The 26,158-nt window shown below is 44.0% G+C and overlaps 1 protein-coding gene across 1 annotated transcript in view; it reads left to right on the top strand.

Annotated features, from left to right (window-relative positions):
- Nucleotides 1–26,158, top strand: part of COL22A1 (collagen type XXII alpha 1 chain) — a 624,908-nt gene that overhangs the window by 89,799 nt on the left and 508,951 nt on the right. Inside the window, exon 2 of the mRNA XM_082257569.1 lies at nucleotides 22,749–22,895. Within this exon, the coding sequence (XP_082113695.1) occupies nucleotides 22,802–22,895 (94 nt within the window). The 5' untranslated portion in view covers nucleotides 22,749–22,801. The remainder of the gene's footprint in view (nucleotides 1–22,748; nucleotides 22,896–26,158) is intronic.

The raw sequence follows: 26,158 nt of genomic DNA, 5'->3' as shown, positions 1-26,158 counted from the left end.
TATTTCTACCAGAGTGCGGTCAATCCTCCCACATTTGTGCGATGTATTTTTCTAACCATGATCCTCTGTACTCATTTATACCGCGTTTCTTGTTACTGATCCAATTTAAAAATTTCAATAAAAATGATTGAAATAAAAAAAAAAAAAAGGGGGAAGTTGAGATTCTAGGGGGGGCACTTGTCTCCCTTGCCCCCCCCATGTGGACGCCCATGCCGGACACTGCTGCCCTTTCTCTTTGTGCAGGGTGACTGGTCTTGTATCCGCCCCCTCCTGTCTCCTGCTGATCCAAAACCCACAACTCTGCTCTCTACATAGGCCAGTGATGGCGAACCTTGGCACCCCAGAGGTTTTGGAACTACGTTTCCCATGATGCTCATGCACTCTGCTGTGTAGTTGAGCATCATGGGAAATGTAGTTGCAAAACATCTGGGGTGCCAAGGTTTGCCATCACTGGCATAGGCTATGGCCATCAGAGCGATGATGTCATCACTACATTTTCAAGGTAATAACCTGGTTTTCAAAGGCATTTGGTGCCCCCCAAAGTGCATTGATATCTTTTGTTGGTCATTGGAGAATATATTTCAATGAAGGTTTTCTTTTTTTTGCTCACATGAGCTTTTTTTTGTCCCAGGTGAACGCTGCTTCCAAAAAAAAAACCCTTTGTGTAGTTATTATTGAGTACCAGGCATGGCCTGGAGTTCTCCTTTACTACCCCCATGGTTCTGGAGATGAAAAAGGGGAACCAACAAAGCGATGAAAAAGGAATAAAGGCGTTAACTCCCCTTCGATGTACTTCTAGAGTGCCTTTGTTAATAGATCGTTCTTTATTTCCTCCATAATAATCATCTACAGCGGGGCTGACTCCAGCTGCGGCCCCGCATCCGACATCCTCTATTGATCCTTTGTATGAATCGCTTGGGCTTCGCCCTCTGCGATGGAGCGATACGGTGAGAAGCGTTTTGTGCGCCTTCCCTTATTATACTTTTCTGCCGCGTGTTACAATTGTTTACGTGGTTGAGGAGGTGCTTTGGGAGCCCCAGGGGACAAATGAGGATAAACTTTTATTGTATTTGATATTGTTTTTTTTTGTTTTTTTGTTCTGCTTTGAACTTGTTATTCTTAAGAACACTGATGTGTTCCATTGATATTGTTGATGGGGCTTTTTTTTTTTCTTTTTTTTTTTTAACGCTTTAGCGTTTTATTCATGTAATAATGAAATCCAGCAGATATCTAAAATAAATTAATTAATGCAGCTCTGTGTTCATTAATGCATAAAATGTAATTAATATTAACCAGTTCTGGACCGGAAGGATTTGCCCCCTTAACCACTTTACCACCGGAGGATTTTGCTGTCTTACGTCTGGGCCACTTGTTGCGATTCGGCACTGTGCGACTTTAACGGACAATTACGCGGTCGTGTGACGCCGTACCCAAACGAAATTTACGTCCTTTTTTTCCTACAAACAGAGCTTTCTTTTGGTGGTATTTGATCACCTGTGCGATTTTTACTTTTTGCGCTATAAACAAAAAAAGAGCGTAAATTTTGAAAAAATAACAGTATTTTTCACATTTTTTTGTATGAAATTCCCCCTCAAAAAAAATTTAAAAATCAAATTGTTTTTTAATTTTTGGCCAATTTGTTTTCTGCTACCTATGTTTGGTAAAAAAAAAATCACAATAAGCGTATTTTGATTGGTTTGCGCAAAAGTTATTGCGTTTACTAACTAAGGGAAAGATTTCTGTCATTTTTGGTGTTTTACTTTTTAACGAGTAATGGCGGCGATCTGCATTTTCTTTTGCGGGACTGCGACATTGCGGCGGACAGATCGGACCCTTGACTGACATTTTTGACACTTTTGGGGGTACCAGTGACATTACTGCCGTAATCAGTGCTATAAATATGCACTGTTACTGTAAAAATGACACTGGCAGGGAAGGGGTTAATTTTATTGGAGAGGGAGGGGTTAATGTATGCCTGGTGCTTACTGACGTGTGTGGGGGGAGGTGACGGAGTGACACAGGGACAGATCGCAGGTTCAGCTATGCTGAACCCTACAATCTGACCCTGCCTGTCACTTAGGAGATCCGCCCGCTCTGTTTACACAACTCCAGACTCGATTCCCCGACGATCGCCGCCGCTCCTCCCCTGGCCCGACTCCCGCTGTGACTGAATACAGCGGGAGCGAGCCTCCGGCGCACGTGCGCCGCCCACAAGGGTAGGAGTCCAGCGACGTACGTCGTTGGACGGGAACGAGCCACTTTGCCGCAGTACAGTCAACGTGACCGGTCGGCAAGTGGTTAATGACCAGGCCATTATTTGCGATTCTGCACTGCGTTAATGGAAAATTGCGCGGTCGTGCGACGCTGTACCCAAATAAAATTGATGTATCTTTTTTTCCCCACAAATAGAGCTTTCTTTTTTCTTTTTCAATCACCTGTGCGATTTTAATTTTTTGCGCTATAAACAAAATAATGTGAAAATTCTGAAAAAAAAAAAAAAAACAATGTTCACTTTCTGCTATATAACATTCCCAGAAAAAAAAAAAATTAAATATCAAATTTTTTCATCCCTTTAGGCCAATTTGTATTCTGCTACATGTTTTTGGTAAAAAAAAAAAAAATTGCAATAAGCGTATTTTGATTGGTTTGTTATCATGTCTATAAACTAGGGATTTATATAATTTTTATTTATTTATTTATTTATTTTTTTTGTGATTCGGCACTGCGTTATTTTAACTGACAATTGCGCGGACATGCGAAGCTGCACATGAATAAAATTAATGTCCTTTTTTCCCCACAAACAGAGCTTTCTTTTGGCGGTATTTGATCACCTGTGCGATTTTTACTTTTTGAAAAAAAAACAAAAAAAAAAACAATATTTTTCACATTCTGCTATACAACATTCCCAAAAAAAAATTTAAATATCAATTTTTTTCATCCTTCTAGGCCATTTTGTTTTCTGCTACATATTTTTGGTAAAAAATAAAATCGCAATAGGCGTATTTTGATTGGTTTGCGCAAAAGTTATTGCATCTACAAACTAGGGGAAAGATTTATGTAATTTTAATTATTTATTTTTTTACTAGTAATGGTGGCGATCTGCGATTTTTAGCGGGACTTCGACCTTGTGGCGGACGGATCAAACCCCTAACTGACATTTTTGACACTTTTGGGGGGACCAGTGACATTACTACAGTAATCAGTGCTAAAAATATGCACTGTTACTGTAATAATGATACTGGCAGGGAAGGGGTTAACCTAGTGGGTGATAAAGGGGTTAAATGTAAGCCTAGCGGAGTGTTTACTAACTGTGGGGGGGAGGGGCTTGTGAAATGACCATAGAGACCTGTGATCCTATATAGAAGGATCACAGGCGCTCTGTGATCATTCCAGAGAGAAGAACGGTCTCTTTATTTACAACAGCCGACCGTCCTTCTCTCTCAGCGGTGAACGATCGCGGGTGTCAGGCCGCAATGGGAGCCACCTGCCCCGTGCATCGGAGTCCCTGCAGATAAGTGGGGGCAGGAGCGTGCTGCGGGCGGCGCATGCTCGCCCCCTAGCTGTAGGCGCGCGACCTACGTCGGTTCGCACAGGGGGGCCGCCCTGCCGCAGTATAACTTTGACGGGCGGTCCAGAAGCGGTTAAAGTGGTTGTTAAGCCACTTCATACTTTAACAGCTGCCCGTCCTTCTCTCTCAGTGGGGAACGATCGCGGGTGATGGCGGCAATCGCGGCCACGGGCCCCCCGTGCATCGGAGTCCCCGCTGCCTAGTGGGGGCAGGAGCGCGCCGCTGGCAGCATGCGCTCGCTCCCCAGCACCAGGCGAGTGACCGACGTACCCCTACGTCGGTTTGCGCAGCAGGGGCTGCCTGCGGCGGGCGGTCTGTAACTGGTTACTGGAAATCCAGGAGATATCCAAAATATATTAATTAATGCAGCTCTGTAGTCATTAATACATCAAATGTAATTAATATTAAAGCTGTAGTAAACTTCTTAATTAAAAAATCAAATGTGGGCCCCAGGCAGTTTTTCATCGCATACTAGCACATTATGACATACTTAAAGCGTAACTCTATTTTTGTTGAGAAAAAGACATTCCCCTCTGGATGATCTCTGTACATTACAAGGTCTTTAACCACTTGCCGACCGCCAGCAGTACATATACTGCAGCAGGTCGGGTCTGTCTCAGGAAACGATGTAACTGTACGTCGCTTCGCAGGACCGCGAATGGAGGTGCGTGCACACCCATTCGCCACAGGGGAAGTTGATCTGTGGGTCCAGCGGCCGCGATTACCACCGGCCACCTGCAATCGCTCCCCATGGAGACAGAACGGCGGTCTGCTGTTGTAAACACGGCAGACCGTTGTTCTGTCAGTATTGAACACAGGGATCCTGTGTTCCTCTTATTTAGGAACACAGGTCTCTGTGTTCATACAGCAAGCCCATCCCCCACACAGTTAGAAAGCACCCCCAAGGGACACATTTAACCCTTTGATCCCCCCTGGTGTTAATCCCTTCCCTGCCAGTGTCATTATTACAGTAACAGTGCATAATTTTAGAACTGATTATTGTAGTAATGTCATTGGGCCACCAAAAAGAGAAAAAAGAGAGGAGCAAAATCAAGAACAGCTAGGTTCAAGTTCGGAAGTGGGTAGTCATCCAAGTCGAGATAGAGTCCAGGAACAGGTAGTCATCCAAGCCAGGATAGAGTCCAGGAACAGGTAGACATCCAAGCCAGGATAGAGTCCAGGAACAGGTAGTCATCCAAGCCAGGATAGAGTCCAGGAACAGGTAGTCGTCCAAGCTGGGATCGAGTCCAGGAACAGGTAGTCGTCCAAGCCGGGATCGAGTCCAGGAACAGGTAGTCATCCAAGCTGGGATAGAGTCCAGGAACAGGTAGTCATCCAAGCCAGGATAGAGTCCAGGAACAGGTAGTCATCCAAGCCAGGATCTAGTCCAGGAACAGGTAGTCATCCAAGCCGGGATCGAGTCCAGGAACAGGTAGTCGTCCAAGCCGGGATCGAGTCCAGGAACAGGTAGTCATCCAAGCCGGGATCGAGTCCAGGAACAGGTAGTCATCCAAGCCGGGATCGAGTCCAGGAAAAGGGAGTCATCCAAGCCGAGATAGAGTCCAGAAGTCTGCCGAAGCCGGGTCGTCATGTGATGCGGGTCATTGCCGATGCGGAATCCAGAGCCTGAAAGGTCATCAGCCAAGCCAAGCCAAGTCATGCACGGAGAAACCACAGAGACCAGAGGACTGCTAGCAGTGATGCACCTTGGAGCACAAACACAAGGGCAAGGTCTGAAAGCCATCAGGTGATATGAATAGTCAGGTGTGCAACATCATCACTGAGCGACGCCCAGGCAGCAGACAAGTGATGACGCAAACAGAGTTTATAAGAGACAGCAGCCTGCACATGTCCAAGATGGCTGCCAACAGGAAGGCAAGGTAAGACCTTGACAGTTGGTCCAACCCAGACCCTATAAATATGGAAGGAAGGTTTGCTTGCAACCCCGAATTGCCTTCTTAAATTCATATGCATTTGTATTAACTCAAGACTGATGCTGTGATCCCTGGACGTGGTCCAGGACACAACAGCAGGTATACCATAAAGTTGTAGTCTGGGCAGGACCACTCCATAAAGTATGCATGATAGGTGGTCACCGCATATTAACCTCTTTACGACCGCCCAACGCAGATGTACTGCGGCAGGCAGCCGCTCCTACGCCAGTCGCCGTAACTATACAGAGGCTAGGCGGCGAGCATGCGCCGGCAGCGGGCGTGCTCCTTCCCCCGCTCGTCAGCAGGGAAGCTGATGCAATGGGCAAGTGGCTCCGATTGCCACCTGCCACCCACGATCGTTCCCCGCTTAGAGAGAAGAACGGTCGGCTGTTGTAAACACAGCTGATCGTTCTTCTCCCTGGAATGACCATAGAGCCCCTGTGATCCTTCTATATAGGATTACAGGTCTCTATGGTCATTCCACAAGCTACGCCCCCCCCCCCCCCCCACAGTTAGAATTACTCCCCTGGGCTCACATTTAACCCCTTTATCACCCACAATGTTAACCCCGTTCCCTGCCAGTGTCATTATTACAGTAACAGTGCAAATTTTTAGCACTGATTACTGTAGTAATGTCACTGGTCCCCCCAAAAGTGTCAAAAATGTCAGTCAGGGGTCTGATCTGTCCACCGCAATGTCGCAGTCCCGCTAAAAATCGCAGATCGCTGCCATTACTAGTAAAATAAGGAAAAAAAAAAAATAAAAATTAAAAAAAAAAAAATATATATATATATAAAATATATATATATATTTAATATATAAATCTTTCCCGTAGTTAGTAGACACGATGACTTTTGCGCAAGCCAATCAAAATACGCTTATTGCAATTTTTTTTACCAAAAATATGTAGCAGAAAACTAATTGGCCTAAAACGTTACAAAATGTAGATTTTTATTTATTTATTTTTTTTTGGGAATGTGAAAAATATTGATTTTTTTTCAGAATTTTTTTGTGTATAGCACAAAAAATAAAAATCGCACAGGTTATCAAATACCAACAAAAGAAAGCTCTATTTGTGGGGAAAAAAAGGACGTAAATTTTGTTTGGGTACAGCGTCGCACGACCATGCAATTTTCAGTTAAATTCACCCAGTGCCAAGTTGAAAAAAGTGGCCTGGTCATTGAGCAGCCAAATCCTCCGGGGCTAAAGTGGTTAAGAGGCATGGTCTGGGCAGGACCAACTTAGAAAGTAAGTGGTATTTGGGCACGCCAACCCAACAGTATCCTGGCTTCTGGGACCATAAGATTGGTAAGTATGATCATATGAAAGAGATGGGGCTTTATATGGGCAAATGGGAAGAGGAAAATCACAAATATCACACAATTATGATAAAATTACTCTCTTTATTGTATATATATATATATATATATATATATATGTGTGTGTATATATATATATATATATATATATATATATATATATATATATACATATATAATATATGTCCTATAGACACATATTGAGTGAAAAATAAAATAAAATCGCATGTGTAGTAGGGAATGCTGATACAGTGTATCTCAAAAGATTATTATTATTTATTAAACAGGATTTATATAGCGCCAACAGTTTGCGCAGCGCTTTACAGTGTGGGGAAGACAATACAGTTACAGTACAATTCAATACAGGAGGAATCAGAGGGCCCTGCTCATTAGAGCATACAATCTAGAAGATGTTACGGTCTCTATGTAGCATGGTCTAGGGTCCCCAGCAAGCCGACGTGTTTCGCAACAGGGCTTCCTCAGGGCCAGAGAGACCAAGGCAGACCGATATTTCTACAGAATATATATACAGAGGTACATTAAATATAGATGTCAACATTTCATCATGCCTCTATCACTACATTGTGTGTGTACAATTATCAACAATATATGAACATTATTTCTACAAAAACAAATCAATGTGTACTGACCCAACTGCGACAGAGACCTGGACGGAGACACATGATCATATGCCGCTATGATTTACTTTTATTATCGCCATCTAGAATCCAGGCATGAGAAATACCATAGAGACATCCTTGGAATTCATGTAGGCAGAAAGTGGCTGCAAAAAGGTTAGAGGAGATCAGTATGGGGTATCAAAGGTTAAAAAAAAAAAAAGTGTGTTTTTTTATCAAACACATGGCTTTGGAAAAGTAAATGCCATTTTGTTAAGGTTCCCATCATCTTCAAAGGGGTTAAGGTGAGAAAAGCCATTTGAGCGCTCATTGAGCCCTTTTATTTCTTTTTCTGAAATCCTGCCGTAAATGTGCACTTCATAGAATAATAAAAAAGCACATTTGCAAACTATATCTGACGTGATGCTGTTTTCTGTGTGCATTTGGGCGCCATTGTTCCCTTTTGTGAAAAGTCACAATCGGCTTACAATGTCAACCTTGTTCAATGGTTTCTATTGCTACTGGAGAGGTGCGGAGCCGTGCCGATTGGTCCTTTGGAAAGAGCTCAGATGTTATTTCAGCCGAAGTTGGCAAAATGTTCGCTCTATATTTTATTTATTGTGTGCCGGAGCAACAATTCCTCAACACGCCTTTTCAGTTTTCCATGACTATGGATAGCACTGCACTCAAATTAAAACACAAATCCAGCCAAATCTTTTTTTTTTCTATTTTAATTTTTGACAAACTGGGGGAGGATAGGAACCTGTCAGACTTTTATTGCTGTTCTTGTAGCAATTTGAATGATTTTTCATCATTGGCTGTGTGGTCAGGGCCGCTGATAGGGGGGGACCACCAGCCCTCTCGTAGGGGGCCCTAGAACACAGGGGGGCCCACACAGAGAGGGGGATTAGTGATGGACAACAAATACGGAAATCTTCCTCCAGCACCTGAATCTGATCTGTCCTTCTCCCTGCTATCAGCTTTTATCTGTTGAGAAAGAGACAGTCGTCCCTCACTAATCCCCCTCCCTTGTGTGGGCCCCCCTCCCAGCACTGGCTCTAATGTTATCTCTGCTCAGGAGTTTATTTGTAACTTTGTTTCTCTCTCTCTGTCTCTCTGATCACTGAGCTCCAACTGCCCAACCTGTATATTTTTCTCATCTCATCTTCATTTTTAGTTATCATTGTTTTATTTTTTTTAGATTTAGCAGGAATTATGCGAGTTATGTTATATTTGTGTCTGATAATAGTGATTTTGTTGTAATTTTAGCTAAATATATCTTTAATATTTTCTTGAGGGAGCCCTGCCAAGTAGTCTGTACGGGGCCCCGCGATTTATAACAGCAGCCCTGTGTGTGGTCATTAGGACATGAAGTGGGCAAAATATCTCAAACCGGGGCACAAGTAGAATTATTTTCTGGAGTAAAGTATTGAACACATTTGGGGAGAATTGGAATGCCGATAGTAAACAAAGTCTTCGCATCCAATCTCAATACCTGACTTCTACAAATTTTATTTTGGCTGAATGGCTACAAGTTCCCACAGACATACTAGAAAATCTTGTGGAAATCCTTCACAGAAGAGTGGAGGCTCTTATGCCTCGTTTCCAATGAGCGGTACGGTTTGGTTCGGTACAGTACGCAATTTTTGCCGTTTCCATTGTCAAATGTTGTGAATGGTACCCTAATTCCGAACCGTACCGTACCACTATTTTGGGACCCTTTCGTTGGGGTACCAAGCACATTAGTACTGTACCAACAGGGTGGAGCTACACTTTTGAGGTACTGTTGAGTTGAGGTACTGTTGGCGGTGGAAACGCAAGCCTGATCAAGGTGTACCGTTCCGAACTGTACTGGACTGTACGGGACCGAACTGTACTGCTCAGTAAAAACGAGCCATTATAGTCACAACTCGAAGGCAACCCTTTATTAATGGCCATGGTTTTTAAATAGGATATCCAACAAGCTTATAGAGGTGTGTTGGTCATGGTAAGGATTAGAATTCGGGATTGACCGATAATCGGCAACACCAATATATCAGGGGCCGTTATGCACTTTCCCCGATATATCGGAATCGGCCCCTGAGGTTACCGATATTGCCGATATTTCGGGAAAGTGCTGTACTCAGTGGCGTACCTAGAGAATTTGGCACCCGGGGCGGATCCTATATCTGGCACCCCCCCAACTTTAAAATGTAAAAACACCCACAAAAATTTGTAATGTTTTCAAGAATATTTATTGCACAAATTTCACAGCCCCCCATCACAGTGCCCCTTGCAGTCTGCCCCCTCCCCCGTCTCTCTAATCACAGTTCCTCCTTTTGCACTCTCTGCCTCCCCTGCACAGTCCTACCTTCAGCATAAATAGATAGAGACTGCAGACATGGTACAGGAGATGGTCAGAGACTACAGACTAGATACAGGAGATGGTCAGAGACTGCAGACATGATACAGGAGATGCTCAGAGACTGCAGACATGATACAGTAGATGGTCAGAGACTGAGGACATGATACAGGAGATGGTCAGAGACTGAGGACATGATACAGGAGATGGTAAGAGACTACAGACATGATACAAGAGATGGTCAGAGATTGCAGACATGATACAGGAGATGGTCAGAGACTGCGGACATGATACAAGAGATGGTCAGAGACTGCAGACATGATACAGGAGATGCTCAGTCTGAGACTGCAGACATGATACAGTATATGGTCAGAGACTGCAGACATGATACAGTATATGGTCAGAGACTGCAGACATGATACAGGAAATGGTCAGAGACTGCAGTCATGATACAGGAGATGGTCAGGGACTGCAATCATGATACAGGAGATGGTCAGAGACTGAGGACATGATACAGGAGATGGTCAGAGACTGAGGACATGATACAGGAGATGGTCAGAAACTGAGGACATGATACAGGAGATGGTCAGAGACTGAGGACATGATACAGAAGATGCTCAGAGACTGCAGACATGATACAGGAGATGGTCAGAGACTGCAGACAGGATACAAGAGATGGTCAGAGACTGCAGACATGATACAGGAGATGGTCAGAGACTGAGGACATGATACAGGAGATGGTCAGAGACTGCAGACATGATACAGGAGATGGTCAGAGACTGCAGACATGATACAGGAGATGCTCAGAGACTGCAGTCATGATACAGGAGATGGTCATAGACTGAGGACATGATACAGGAGATGGTCAGAGACTACAGACATGATACAAGAGATGGTCAGAGATTGTAGACATGATACAGGAGATGGTCAGAGACTGCGGACATGATACAAGAGATGGTCAGAGACTGCAGACATGATACAGGAGATGCTCAGTCTGAGACTGCAGACATGATACAGTATATGGTCAGAGACTGAGGACATGATACAGGAGATGGTCAGAGACTGAGGACATGATACAGGAGATGGTCAGAGACTGAGGACATGATACAGGAGATGGTCAGAGACTGAGGACATGATACAGAAGATGCTCAGAGACTGCAGACATGATACAGGAAATGGTCAGAGACTGCAGTCATGATACAGGAGATGGTCAGAGACTGCAGACATGATACAGGAGATGGTCAGAGACTGAGGACATGATACAGGAGATGGTCAGAAACTGAGGACATGATACAGGAGATGGTCAGAGACTGAGGACATGATACAGAAGATGCTCAGAGACTGCAAACATGATACAGGAGATGGTCAGAGACTGCAGACATGATACAAGAGATGGTCAGAGACTGCAGACATGATACAGGAGATGGTCAGAGACTGAGGACATGATACAGGAGATGGTCAGAGACTGCAGACATGATACAGGAGATGGTCAGAGACTGCAGACATGATACAGGAGATGGTCAGAGACTGCAGACATGATACAGGAGATGGTCAGAGACTGCAGACATGATACAGGAGATGGTCAGAGACTGCAGACATGATACAGTAGATGGTCAGAGACTGCAGACATGATACAGGAGATGGTCAGAGACTGCAGACATGATACAGGAGATGGTCAGAGACTGAGGACATGATACAGGAGATGGTCAGAGACTGCAGACATGATACAGTAGATGGTCAGAGACTACAGACATGATACAGGAGTTGGTCAGAGACTGAGGACATGATAATGACTGAGGAGAAGATAGAAGAGCACTAGGGGGGCCAGAGAGCACAGGCAAAGCAGAGAGCACTGGAGGAGCTGAAGGGCACGGTGGGGGGGGGGGGGCTGGAGAGAATTAAGAGGGGGTTCGGAAAGCATTGCGCAGGGGGTGGAGAGCACTGGGGGGGGCAGGGAGTACTTGGGGGCGGGCAGGGAAAACCAGGGAGGTGGAGAGCACTGGGGGGACAGGGAGCACTTGGGGGGTGAGCAGGGAAAACCAGGGGGTGGAGAGCACTGGGGGGGACAGGTAGCACTTGGGGCGTGGGCAGGGAAAACCAGGGGGGTGGAGAGCACTGGGGGGGACAGGGAGCACTTGGGGGGCGGGCAGGGAAAACCAGGGGGTGGAGAGCACTGGGGGGACAGGTAGCACTTGGGGGGTGGGCAGGGAAAACCAGGGGGTGGAGAGCACTGGGGGGGCAGGTAGCACTTGGGGGTGGGCAGGGAAAACCAGGGGGTGGAGAGCACTGGGGGGGGGGACAGGGAGCACTTGAGGGGTGGGCAGGGAAAACCAGGCGGGTGGAGAGCACTGGGGCGGGGACAGGGAGCACTTGGGGGGTGGGCAGGGAAAACCAGGGGGGTGGAGAGCACTGCGGGGAGGACAGGTAGCACTTGGGGGGCGGGCAGAGAAAACCAGGGGGGTGTAGAGCACTGAAGGGGACAGGGAGCTAGGGAAAGATGAATTCCTCATATGCAGATGCCCCATCCCCCTCCTATCCAGCACACACACTTCGGCACTCACCGTCTTCCTGCCGAGGCTGAGGCTCCGCCCCTTCTTCCCGCCGAGGCCCCGCCCCCTTCTCCCACCGCGGCTCCGCCCCTTATTCCCGCCGCCGTTCCGCCCCCCCCCCCCGCAGCGCTGACTGAAGGAGCTGCCTTCACAGCGATACGGAACACGCCGGGCAGGACACCGGCTGACACCCCCCCAGTGCGTGGCACCCGGGACGGGCCGCCCCCCCCCGCCCCCCCTCTTGGTACGCCACTGGCTTTACTAGAGTGATGCCTATAGCTAGAGGCATCATCCCGGTACCGGCGTCCATAGCCAACGGTCGGCTGTCTTGTAATGACAACTGATGCAGCTGAGAAGCCGCTCGGCTGTCATTACAAGGAGCGGGAGGAGACGCCCCCCCCCCCCCTTCCCGTCGCCTTCTGCGGCTCGCCCGGGTCTCCTGTCCCACCGGGAGACCCAGGCATCCTATTTGCATGGCCGCCGAAGAGAAGACCCAATCAAAGCCGCATTCGGCTCTGATCGGGTCTCCATGTAAAAAACCCAGAAGTGATGTCATGACTGGGAAAAAAAAAATATTTTTTTTACATGTCCAAAAATATCGGCCGATATCGATATCTGAGCACACCATACCCCAGGAGAGAAATTTTACTGAGACGCCACATCAAACAAACTGATATTTCAGGGATACAAGGGACCCCTTTATCAAGGTGGCAACCAGCAAAATAGAACTCACGTGTTTGATATGGCATCACCATCAGTCAAGCACCCATTGGATCATCTGCTACCAGGGAGTCAATAATTATGCACAATGAGAAATCTGATAGGACTTCACGTTCAATACCAAAAAAAATAAAAAAAAGAAAGAAAAAAAGAAATGCCTATTGATACACTTTCATTCTTTATTATTTGTTATTTTTACTGCTTACTAATCAAAATACAATATCCTTTGACAAGCTTTTTTTTTGCCTTGTCTGCTTTTTTCCTATTACATTTTATTAGTCATGCCATTAGGTATTTTGATCAGCGGTTATTTCTTCAAATCTATAGACTGTATTTACATTAATGATTTTTATTTTTTATTTTTAATCCTTACACTCTTGTTAGTCACTTGATTTAAGCTAAACTATAGGCAAATATAAATGACTCAATTTAAAGCAGTTCTGTAATAATATGCCTAAGTGTAAGGACATTACTTACAGTCAATAAAATGCGTCCTTTGTGCTGCTGGCTCCTGCTTCATCAAAGAACGGATTTTCTTCTTTTTTAACTCAAGCAATAAAAGGCCTTTAGTATTAATCTGATAACAAAAGTGTGATCCACAACAGCAAGATTCCATAGTGCTCCTCACATGTAGGACAAGTGTGTCTACACCCTGAAGTCTTTGCTGAACCCTCTCTCTTTCTCTGTTGTCCTGGTCACTAATTATATCAATGCTTATAAGGAGATCTGAATAAAGTTTCTACCGACCAGGGTACGTTGCCCGAATGTCCTAATGACTGCCGTCAGCAGCACAATATGGAAACATGGCTTCTTGGGAGCAGGGCTTGGGGGCTGACGAGAAAGTTTAATCAGATGGGTTACGCAGGGGGGTTTTAGATACTTACTTTTTCCTGGGGGAGGGGTCAGACTTGGAGAACTAGAGGAAAATAATGAAATCAGCTCCACTAAGATATGCTCAGTACAGCTCTCCCCTCTTAGTATAGCTGCCCCCTCCCAGTACAACCCCCCCCGTTCCAGAGTACAAGTCTCCTCCCTCAGTACAGCTCTCCCCCCTTAGTACAGCTCTTTCCCCTTAGTACAGCTGACCCCCTTAGTACAGCTCTTCCCCCTTAGTACAGCTCCGCCCCCTTAGTACAGCTGACCCCCTTAGTACAGCTCCGCCCCCTTAGTACAGCTGACCCCCTAGTGAAGCTTGCCACCCCCCCCCCCAGTACAACTCTACTGCCTCAGTGCAGCTCTCCCTCTTAGCACCAGCTGCTGCGCTGCACCTTGGATGTTCTGGTGTGTTGGTCCCCCCTCTACCCCTCTTATCTACGCTCCTGAGGTTATGATGATGACCAACAAATCTGAAAGTTGGCCCAGGGTCAATAAAGAATGATTTTCATAGCTTTACCCTATTTTAAAATTAGAAATACACACCTTTTTTTTTTTAGGATCAGTGATGAAAGTGAGACAAGAAGATATCTTTACTGGAGGGATTTGTGGTTCCTTTGTAGAAAGATGATCCACACACCGGTAGTTGCTCTTAAAGCGGAGTTCCACAGAAAGGTAAAACTTCCGCTCATTTGCTTCCTTCCCCCCTCCGGTGCCACATTTGGCACCTTTCAGGGGGGAGGGGGAAATGGTTACCTGTTTTTGACAGGTACCCTTCCTCACTTCTGGGAGACGGTGCCACTGTGCCGTCCCTCGGATGTTTGGCCCCCTTCCCCCTCCGCCAAGTCAATTCAAATGCGCAGCGTGCTTTGCGCATGCGCAGTAGGGAACCGCCTGTGAAGCTGCAAGGCTTTACTGCTGGGTTCCCTGACCAGCAATAACGGCGGCAGCACCCGACAGCCGATTGAAACATCAGCTGCGGTGCCGATATCGCTGGACTCCAGGACAGGTAAGTGTCCTAATATTAAAAGTCAGCAGCTACAGTATGTGTGTGTAGCTGCTGACTTTTACGGGTTTTTTTTTGGTGGGGGGGGGGGGCGGAACTTCGCGGAACTCTGCTTTAAAAAAAATTTCATCTTTATTCAGAAACCACAGAACACAACTGCTGATAAGATCAGTTGACGCGTTTCAGCCTATAAGTTCCTTTATCTTCTCTGCAACTTATCCGGTTACACCGCACCCCCCAATAATCTCTCAGTGCAGATTTCCGTAAAGAACATTTTTTGGTCCCCTATGACCAGGGCTGATTAGGACATCATGAAAAGGATCCTCTATTTCGGGTGATGTCACATAACTCTGCAGAGTCCTTTTTCCATGTAAAATTAGAAACAAGATCTCCTGAGGTCATTTCCACCCCTTGCTTTGAAGATGAGCTCATGTTTATCATTTTGGCTCTGACAAAAATATACACCAGGGGGATAAAACAAAGACTCGGGTATAAGGTTACTTTGTATCAGGTTTTTTTTCAACCTTCATTGCTATCTGAAAGAGTTTTTTTGGGAAATGTATTTACGGAGACCAGGCAACAGAGCTACACTGTTTTATTTTTACATTAAATTCAGTATTTTTTTTTTTTTTCTTCAACTTCTTAATTTTGTTCTAAATTCTATTCTAAGTTAGATTTTGAGATCTATGGATTCTGAGCTGGAAAAAAAAAAAAAAAAAAAAGGATTTTGATTTTGAGGTAAAATCAAAATGATATACTGTACATATATAAATATATTCACGGCTAATGAAAATAATATGAAACAATGATGTGGTTTGGTAAATGAATGTAATACAGGGTATTACTCACAGCGCATGTCCTTGAGCAAAATAATAATAAATAATGATGTGCTAAGTATGTGATACTGAGTGTAGAAATGTATGGTGTGCTCTTGTGGTTATAATAAAGGAACCTTTGGCTGCTTATAACTCTATTTAACCACTTAAGCCCCGGAAGATTTTACCCCCTTCCTGACCAGGGTTTTTTTTGCGATTTTTTACTGCGTGACTTTAACGGACAATTGCGCGGTCGTGCGACGCTGTACCTAAACGAATTTCACGTCCTTTTTTTCCCACAAACAGAGCTTTCTTTTGGTGGTATTTGATCACCTGTGCGATATTTTGATCATGCGCCCTAAACAAAAAAAAGAGCGTAAATTTTGCAAAAATAACAATATTTTTCACTTTTTTTATATGAAATTCCCCCCCAAAAAAATGTAAAAATCTAAATTTTTTAACATTTTCGGCCAATTTGTTTTATGCTACATATGTTTGGTAAAAAAAATCGCAAAAATCGTATTTTGATTGGTTTGCGCAAAAGTTATCGCGTTTACTAACAAAGGGGAAGATTTTTGTCATTTTTGGTGTTTTTTTTTTAACGAGTAATGGCGGCGATCTGCAGTTTTTTTTGCGGTACTGCGACATTGCGGCGGACAGATCGGACCCTTGACTGACATTTTTGACACTTTTGGGGGTACCAGTGACATCACTGCAGTAATCAGTGCTATACATATGCACTGTTACTGTAAAAATGACACTGGCAGGCAAGGGGTTAACTGTATTGGACAGGGAGGGGTTAAGTGTGTCCTAGGGGTGTGTTTCTAACTGTGATGGGACATGTCTCCTATTGTAAAAACAGAGATCAACGGTTCTACATAGTAGAACTGTCTGATCTCCATTTTTACACAGGGGAGAATGACAGGCGGCTGGTTTACATAAGCCGCCCGCCTTTCTCCCGCTCTACCGACGATCGTAGTGTGACTGGCGGACATCGGGTCCGCCAGTCACACGCGCGGACTCCTCTGTGAAGGAGCCCGCTATTGGCTCAAAAGCCGGTGACAGGCTAGCGACGTAGATCTATGTCACTCTGCCTGGCCGGGGCTGACTGCCGCAGTAAATATACTGTGCGCAGTCGGCAAGCGGTTAAATTCACCCTATAAAATACTGAACTCGTGCTTATTGCGACTTTGCAGTCCTATGCCAAAATACATCAAAAAAATAAATTATCAATTGAAATGTGATATGCAAAAATTAAATCATATAATACAAAGAAATACTAGTGTTAAAAAATTACTGGTGCAGAAAAAATAGTGAAAATTATTAAACTGTGATTGGTGTCCAATATACTAAAATATAGTGTCCAAATAGTCCCAAAAAAATTAGTTCAAAAGAAATATTCCTAGCTTCAGTGACGGTGTTGGAAATGCAATCAGTGCAATAGTGGTGTCACCCTCCGTGCTCCTGTGCGATAAGGTAGGCAATTCAAACTCACCAGACAGTGTTGACCCACAATGCCATACGACAAGTGGGTCAGTAGAGCTTTGTGTGGTAGGTATCCAGCGGGGTCCCAGCCGTCCGTGTCCGGGTGGTCCTGGATGCTCCTGTTAATGGTGTGTTAGAGCAGAAGAATCGCACTCCTCATAGTGTAGTATAAATGAAATCCGTGTTTATTAAAAATTGTAAAAAATACAGCAGAATACAAAATAAATAATAGTAAAATACTCGTAAACTTTGGTGGTACAAAAGCAAGTGTAGGGGAGCCGCTCAGCAATACCGAGGAAAGCCGTGCGGGCTGCCTGTGAAGGTCCGCCCGCTTGTAGCACGGGGCTTCCGGGTAGTGTGCAGTATGCGTTCCACGTACCACTAGAGCGAGGCTACGTGCGTCTGAACTTGACGCGTTTCGTCATCAAAAAGTGACGTCTTCGGAAGTGGTTTGATTTATATATAAAAGATTAGTAATAAATGATTGCAGTTAGCCATGGGGGATGTCATGTGGAGGTGTGGAAATTTGGATTTTGTCTTGAGGTTGTTGGAAAAAAATGGGTTAAAGTGGATTCGATTAGAAATTGTGATTAAGGAGATACACCTGTGTAGTGTGAGGCTAGACTCACTGAGGGAATAGAGATAAAAGATTGTACTGAAGATTGGTGCTATACATACAGCTTGATGAAGGACATATGCATGTCCGAAACTTTGCAGTCGCTTGTAAATGTATGTTTACTTATTATTGCATCAGAAGTAAAGGATATTTGGAACAACTATTGGATTGCATCTTCTATTATTGGTGGATACTTTGTGGTAAGAAAGGAATGCCACAATAGATGTAATCTTTGCGTAAAGAGATCTTACACAACAGAGGTGTCCCACCTTGACATTGTATAGATATATATATACAGGGCTTTTTTTTTTCAGCAGGAACGCGGGGGAACGCAGTTCCTGCACCTCTAGCACTGAATGTATGTAATGGCAAGGAGTACTGGGTTGTGCTACATTGTCTATTGATGCTGGCTGCCGAGGGTTCTTTTGTTGCTGGAGGGGATCTATTCCTGCAGGAGGGTTTATTGCTGATGGGGAGATCTAGTGTGGCTGCTGCAGGATCTATTGTCTCTGGAAGAGATCTCGTTTTGCAGGGGGGGGGTCTATTGTTGCTGGGGTGGGTCTTATGTTGCTGAGGGATCAGTTGTTGATGGGAGGGATCTACTGTTTAGGCAGCAGTCTTGATGGAGGGTCTATTGATGCTGTCTGCTGGGAGATCTGTTGTTGCTGCAGACGGCCCATTGTTTCTGGCTGGATCTGTTGTTGCTGGGGGATCTATTGTGGTTAGCTTCAGGGGATCTTTTTTACTGCTTTTCTGTTATCGTTAACAAATTCCATAAAAATGACTTAGTACCACAAATTTTAGTTGGATCTGGATTTCCAAAAAGGGATGGTGCTGGGAGGTGGGTGGAACCAAGGAATGGTTCACGGAGGTAGGTAGGGGCAGAGACAAGGGATAAGTCCAAAAGAGGGAGTTCCTGCACCTAGTTTCTGAGAAAAAAAGCCCTGTATATATATATACAATATGGAAAAGTATGCAGTATCTCAAGGTGCAGTTTATACAAATAAATCTACTGCATACATTCCCATACATCTACCTCTAGAAATCCACTATTCAGCACAAATATTTTTACAATGCTTAACAATATCTTTTATTCATTTAGAAAGTAGATGGTAAACAACTGTGAGATGCGGATAGCATTTGACAACTTTCTCTGATCCCAATCGGCTTCATCAGGAAGTATAGTAATATATATTCTGTATGCCGAACAAACATGCAAGGAACCATAACTCAATACATTTCCAGGGGGAGTTTTCAAGGAATATAAGAAAAGGGATACGAGTGCAGCCAAGCCAAAAATATTGTTCTAACATTAGCTGCAGTATTTGCTGGATAGCATTACCTTTACAGACCTCAATTCGTATCTGAAATTGTTCATTTAGATTAGATGGAAAGTACGGGGATGGTAATATTATTTGTCTGAAACGCTGAGCTGCTGAAACTATTTTTTTTTTTGTTAAGGGCAGTGTATAGTGATTTTTTTTAATTTCATTTAATATTTTTTTTATTTATTATTACATATTGTGCAGTCATATATACGGTATGTTGTATACAGTATGTTTTTCTTTTTTTTTTATTTATTAAAATTAAAAATGTAGTGCTCTGGTCTCTTTTTCATTTGTTTTCTGTATCTCCTTGGCTCTTCTTGGTGTGTATAGACCTCAGTGGCTCAAGCTAAAATTTGACAAACACACTAGTTACTCAGTGCAGTGACTAAGGTCCGAGATGTCATCTGAAATGCAATAACTACTGCTGCCCTGTCTCAAACAAATTATATATATATATTTATACTGTATTAAGTATCTCACAAAAGTGAGTACATCCCTCACGTTTATGTAAATATTTTATTATATCTTTTCATGTGAAAACACTGAGCCCCCATCACACTGGGGCGACCTGTCTGGCGACCTGGTCGCCTGACAGGTCGCCGTAGGTCGCCTGCCATACAGAAGCTATGGACCCGTTCTAATAGGAGCGACACAAGTCGCTCCGACTTAGAAAAAGGGTCCGGAGCTTCTTTGGGACGACCCGGAGCGACCTGCATAGACTTCAATGTTATGAAGTCCGTGCCGGCCGCTCCGAGGTCGCGGTGCGAGCAGCGCGCCGCGACCTGTGAGGTCGCCCGGGGAAGTCGGATCGCCCCAGTGTGAACTGGGCCTTAAGAAATGACACTTTGCTATCTTTATGTAGAGCAACAATTCTTTTTTTTCAGATCCTCAGAGAGTTCTTAGCCATGAGGTTCCATGTTGAACTTCTAATAACCAGTATGAGTGGGAGCGATAACAGCAAATTTAACACATCTTCTCTGCATTCATACCTGAGACCTTGTAACAATAAGGAGTCACATATCACCCAGGAGGGAAAAATTGGTAATTGGGCCCAATTTGGACATTTTCACTTAGGGGTGTACTCACTTTTGTTGCCATGGGGTTTAGACATTAATGGCTGTGTGTTGAGTAATTTTGAGGGGACGGAACATTTACACTGTTATACAAGCTGTACACTCACTACTTTACATTGTAGCAAAGTGTCATTTCTTCAGTGTTGTCACATGAAAAGATAGAATAAAATTGTTACAATGTGAGGGGTGTACTTTTGTGAGATACTGTGTGTATATATATATATATATATATATATATATATATATATATATATACATATATATGTATATATAATGCTCAAAAAGTAAAGGAACACTTTTTAATCAGAGTATAGCATCCAGTTAATGAATTTTCCTTAGATATTGATCTGGTCAGTCAAAGCGGAGTTCCACCCTGGAATTTTTTTTTTTTTTAAATACCCCCGGGACAGTCAGGGCTAGTGCATTCCACAATGGCTAGCCTCTGATCTGTCCCGGGTTGCACTTACCTGTTAGGACAAATACTTACGCAATGATTCCTGGGAGCGATGACGTTCAGCTCCCAGGGATCATTGCAGAGCCAGGAAGTGACGACGGGCCGCAGCCGAGGAAGGAGGAAGAAGGAAGTAAGGTAAGTATATTTTCTTTGCTACGAGGTAAGTAAAAAAAAAAAATGTGATTAGCCATTTGTTTTTCAGGTGACTTGGAGCGAGAAGATGGAGGTAAGTATAAAATTAGGGTGGAACTCCACTTTAAGTAGCGGAGGGAGTTGTTAATCAGTTTCGTGTTAATTACATTAACAACAGGCAACTAACATTTTTTATTTTTCTCTACTCATCTTTTCAGAATTTTTTTTTCTGCTAGTTTTTCACTAGTTTTGCATTTGGCTTGGGTCAGTATCACTAGCATGAGGCGATACCTGGACCCTATAGAGGTTGCACAGGCCTTCCAACTCCTCCAGGATGGCACATCAATACGTGCCATTGTCAGAAGGTTTGCTGTGTCTTCCAGCACAGTCTCAAGATCATGGAGGAGATTCCAGGAGACAGGCAGTTACTCTACGAGAGCTGGACAGGGCCGTAGAAGGTCCTTAAACCATCAGCAGGACCGGTATCTGCTCCTTTGTACAAGGAGGAACAGGATGAGCACTGCCAGAGCCCTACAAAATGACCTCCAGCAGGCCACTGGTGTGAATGTCTCTGACCAAACAATCAGAAACAGACTTCATGAGGGTGGCCTAAGTGCCCAAAGTGCTCTAGTGGGCCCTGTGCTCACTGCCGGACACTGTGGAGCTCGATTGGCATTTGCCATTGAACACCAGAATTGGCCGGTCCACCACTGGTGCCCTGTGCTTTTCACAGATGAGAGCAGGTTAACCCTGAGCACATGTGACAGACGTGAAAGGGTCTAGAGAAGCCGTGGAGAACTTTATGCTGCCTGTAACATAGTTCAGTATGACCGGTTTGGTGGTGGGTCAGTGATGGTCTGGGGAGACATATCTATGGAGGAACGCACAGACCTCTACAGGCTAGACAATGGCACCCTGACTACCATTAGGTATCAGGATGAAATATTTGGACCCATTGTCAGACCCTACGCTGTTGGTGGGTCCTGGGTTCCTCCTAGGGAACGGCAATGCTCAGTCTCATGTGGTGAGAGTATGCAGCCAGTTCTTGGAGGATGAAGGAATTGATACCATTGAATGGCTCCCACGCTCGCCTGACCTAAATCCAATAGGACACCTCTGGGACATTATGTTTCTGTCCATCGGATGTCCCAAGGTTACACCTCAGACTGTTGAGAAGCTCAGTGATGTCCTGGTCCAGATCTGGGAGGAAATACCCCTGGACACCATCCGCCTTCTCATTAGGAGCATGCCCCGATGTTGTCAGGCCTGCATACAAGAACGTGGGTCCATACAAATTACTGAGTACCATTTTAGTGCAATAAAATTTCTACAAAATGGACTAGCCTGTTGTGTCATTTTTTCACTCCTTACTCAGTGCTCAAAAAATGGTGAAGAGAAATGTGTCACATTTGTCTTCCCCATTTTTTGAACACTGACTAAAGAGCAGATGGAGTAAAGTGTGGATCCTATTCACGTGGAGAAGGCTATTTCTTCAATTTGCATGGATACTTTTCTGTTTGGATTGCACTGATTTGAGGTTGTTTGTTTTTTGACATTTGCATTTTAGAAAATGTTTTTTTTTTCTTTGTTCTCATCATTTATTGCATGTAGTAAATATTGAAATTTTGTCTGATCAAGGTTTTTTAATGGAAGAAAAATAGGGCTTTGATCCGTTCCAAAAACTGGATGTTGATGGAAGTGGATGAAAAACGGATGTAAATGGAGGATCCATTTACATCTATTTTTCCATAGAGATGCATTGATGTCTGATTTTCATCCATCAATGGACAAACAGAACGGGGTCTAAAAAAGAACTAATAAAGTGTGTCATTGAAAAATCTTATGTCTTGTGGATTGACACAATTGTCTGGCCCCAAATGAGGAGCAGTTAATAACTTAATCATTTTATTTTAAACAGGTGAATATTTTAAATGATCTCATCACCCTGTACATCTGGACAGGACAGGAAGAATGCGGAAGAGCCAAGGATATCAAATAACTTCTTTAGTGCTGCTGATGCTGGTGCTGGTGTTCGGAGGTGGACACTCTGAAGCACAAAGAGCAGGTATGTCACCATAAGTAGGGGATAAAGGGTCTAGGTTCAAACACTATGGTAAAGCCCTGTTAACCACTTCTGGACTACGTCTACTAACTACACTACGGGAAAGATTTATGTCATTTTTATTATTATTTTTTGTTTTTTTTGTTACTAGTAGTAGTTTACAATCTGCGATTTTTTGCGACATTGCGGCGGACTGATCGGACCCCTAACTGACATTTTTGATACTTTTGGGGGGACCAGTGACATTACTACAGTAATCAGTGGTAAAAATCTGCACTGTTACTGTGATAATGACACTGGCAGGGAAGGGGTTAACAGTGTGGGTGATCAAGGGGTTAAATGTGTACTTAGGGGCGTGTTTCTAATGGTGGGGGGCGTGGCTTGTGGAATGACCATAGAAACCTGTGATCCTATATAGAAGGATCACAGGCACTATGTGATCATTCCAGGGAGAAGAACGGTCGGCTGTGTTTACAACAGCTGATCGTTCTTCTCTCTCAGCGGGGAATGATCGGGGGTGTCAGGCGGCAATCGGAGCCGCCTGCCCCGTGCATTGGCTTCCCCACTGACGAGCGGAAGCAGGAGTGCGCCAGTGGCGGCGGGCGTTTTGCCCCCTAGCTGCAGGCACACAATCGACGTAGCCGTACATCGGATTGCCTGGGTGAGCCACAGTGCCGCAACCGGTTAAACAGTATGCATACCTAAAACTTTTTTTTGATAGAGCGGGTTAAAGTAAAACTCCTGCCAGGTTATTTTTTGCTATCAGAAGGCTACATTAAAAAGAGGTCACTTGCTCAGGTTAGGCAGTCCTCTGATGGGTACCCAGAAAGCCCCTCAAAGCATAAACAAGCAGACATCACACCGCAATAGTAGATGAGTCCAATTGCTTTAATGGTTAAAAGTATAACAACCGACATGTTTCAGTGACCAGAAGCCTGCTACTTCATCAGAGGTAACGAGAGTCTAGCTGTCACTGCCAATAAAACCGGCACAGTTGGCCACTGGTGCCGCTACTAATAACAAGGGCCTTAGTGGCAGAGATTTAACCCATAGAGGGCCATACAGATTACTATAGCAAGGTATCGTCTTTAGTCCAGTAAAGTCCTGACTAGAGCTTAAGCCCTGATGAAGGCGAGTTTTGGCCACCAAAGTGTGTTGGCTGTTATATTGGGAATCATTAAAGAGTTTTGGACTCTGTTACAATTTTGGCCTGGTACTTCTTCTGTTGGTTTATGCTTTGAGGCCATTTTCTGCTGTTTGTGTGTCATTGGGAAATGTTCACTTCAATTCTTGTCCCAGAAGAAGAAGAAGTTAGTAGAACTCACCCAAAGTGAGGGAATTTCCTGCTTTTGAACAGTTGGAATATGTCCCTTAATGTCTAGTCCTGGGGACAACTCTAGCATTCTTGATTTCCCTCATTGGTCACCAGGTCAGATACTGAAATTAATCTCCTCATGGGGGCACAGGTAGCAAAAATTAAAGCTGGCGGAGTTTTAACCCTTCACCATGCTATAAAAAAAATGTTCCCTTTACAATCTAACAGGCTTACTTACATAAGTAAGCAACTGGGCTTTCCTAGAGAACGGCTGTTCCCTTGAACACTGACAGCATGTAAAGGCTTAGGCTTTCATTCTCCCTTTCAGCAATGAGCATGTGATGTGACCAACGGCTCAGGCTTTTGATCACATAACATGCACTGGAGATAGCCTAGATCAGTGTTTCTCAACCTTTTTTCAGTCAAGGCGCCCTTTAAAATTATGGTCTCGAGGCACCCCATTCTAAAATGTGAAAAACTATTCTAATAGTTTTGCATAATGCAGCAACATCCACACATAGGACACCCAACGTTAGAGGTGGTTTATTCTTCCAAAGCAAATATACTTTTGCTTACTGGTGCTGACTAGTGTCCAATGTTTCTCTTCTCCCTAAATTTCTCTCAATCAGTCAGCTAATGTCCCCCCCAGTGCAAAGGGAGAGAGGCAGAGGAGGGTCAAACAAGTATGCTGTGGAGGCGACAGACATTCACCTTATTATCTGATGATGTCATTGGTTGTTAGGATGCCAGTGTCTAGAAAGTCGTTATGGCGCATAATGAAAATCTTTGGCTTTGTGTAACTAAAATGCAGGCTTCATCCACCTGCTGGCTTGTATATAACTTTTAGACATTTTGCCAAGGCACCCCTGAAGAACCCTCAAGGCACCCCAAGGTGCCTGGGCAACCTGGTTGAAAAAGGCTGGCTTAGATAAATATTTTCTCAAATTAACTGTTTCAAGCTTTTCTTTGCACCCCATTTTTACTTTTAATAATTTTTATTAAATGGTTTTGTTGGAACAGTGGGTATAGAACCGAGATAGACATAACTTAATATCATGATAACATGAGAATAAACTAGGATGTCAACACAGTGCTGCTGAAGAATTATAAGAGTAATTGTGGGGGTACCCATCAGCATATCAATATATAGAGGATATTAGGACTTGATCCGTATCAAAGAGATCAAGTTTCCGCAGATGTCACCACGTGAGGAGGAGCAGAATCTGGACACCATGCCCCCTATATGGGTGGCGACACACATGGGTCCAGGTTGCTCTCTCCCCGGTGCACCTCATTTTGTATTTGCACTTTATCAACGCATCTTATCCACCTCAATACTGGGCACTTTTACCCCCTTCCTTCCCAGACCAATTTTCAGCTTTCAGTGTTCTTGCACTTTGAATGACAATTACTCAGTCATGCTACACTGTACCCAAATTAAATTTTTATCATTTTGTTCACATAAATAGAGCTTTCTTTTGGTGGTAATTATTCACCACTGGGTTTTTAGTTTTTTTTTGCGATATAAGCGAAAAAAGAGCAAAACGTTTGAAAGAAAACAATACTTTCTACATTCTGTTTCAAAAGAAATCCACTAAAATTTTGTCATAAATTTAGACCAGAATGTATTCTGCTACATGTCTTTGGTAAAAAAAATACTGATATGTGTCTGATAATAGGTTTGTGTGAAAGTTATAGAGTCTACAAGCTAGGCTACGTATCATTAAAAATGTATAAATCCTGATTTTCTGACTACCTTTCTCATTTCTTGAGTCCCTAAAATGTCAGGACAGTACAAATACCACCCAAATGCCCCTTTTGTAAATATGACAGTCCAAGGTATTTAGTAAGAGGCATAGTGAGTTTTTTTGAAGTTGCAATTTTTTGCCCACAATAGTTTGGGTAATGAAGATTTTTTTTCCCCCCCACAACATTGTCATATTAACAAGTT

This window comes from Pelophylax lessonae, assembly GCF_965119305.1.
Source record: "Pelophylax lessonae genome assembly, chromosome: 5".
NCBI lineage: Eukaryota > Metazoa > Chordata > Amphibia > Anura > Ranidae > Pelophylax > Pelophylax lessonae.
Note: the sequence above shows the minus strand (reverse complement) of the source record. Positions and strands in the feature narration are given on the sequence as shown.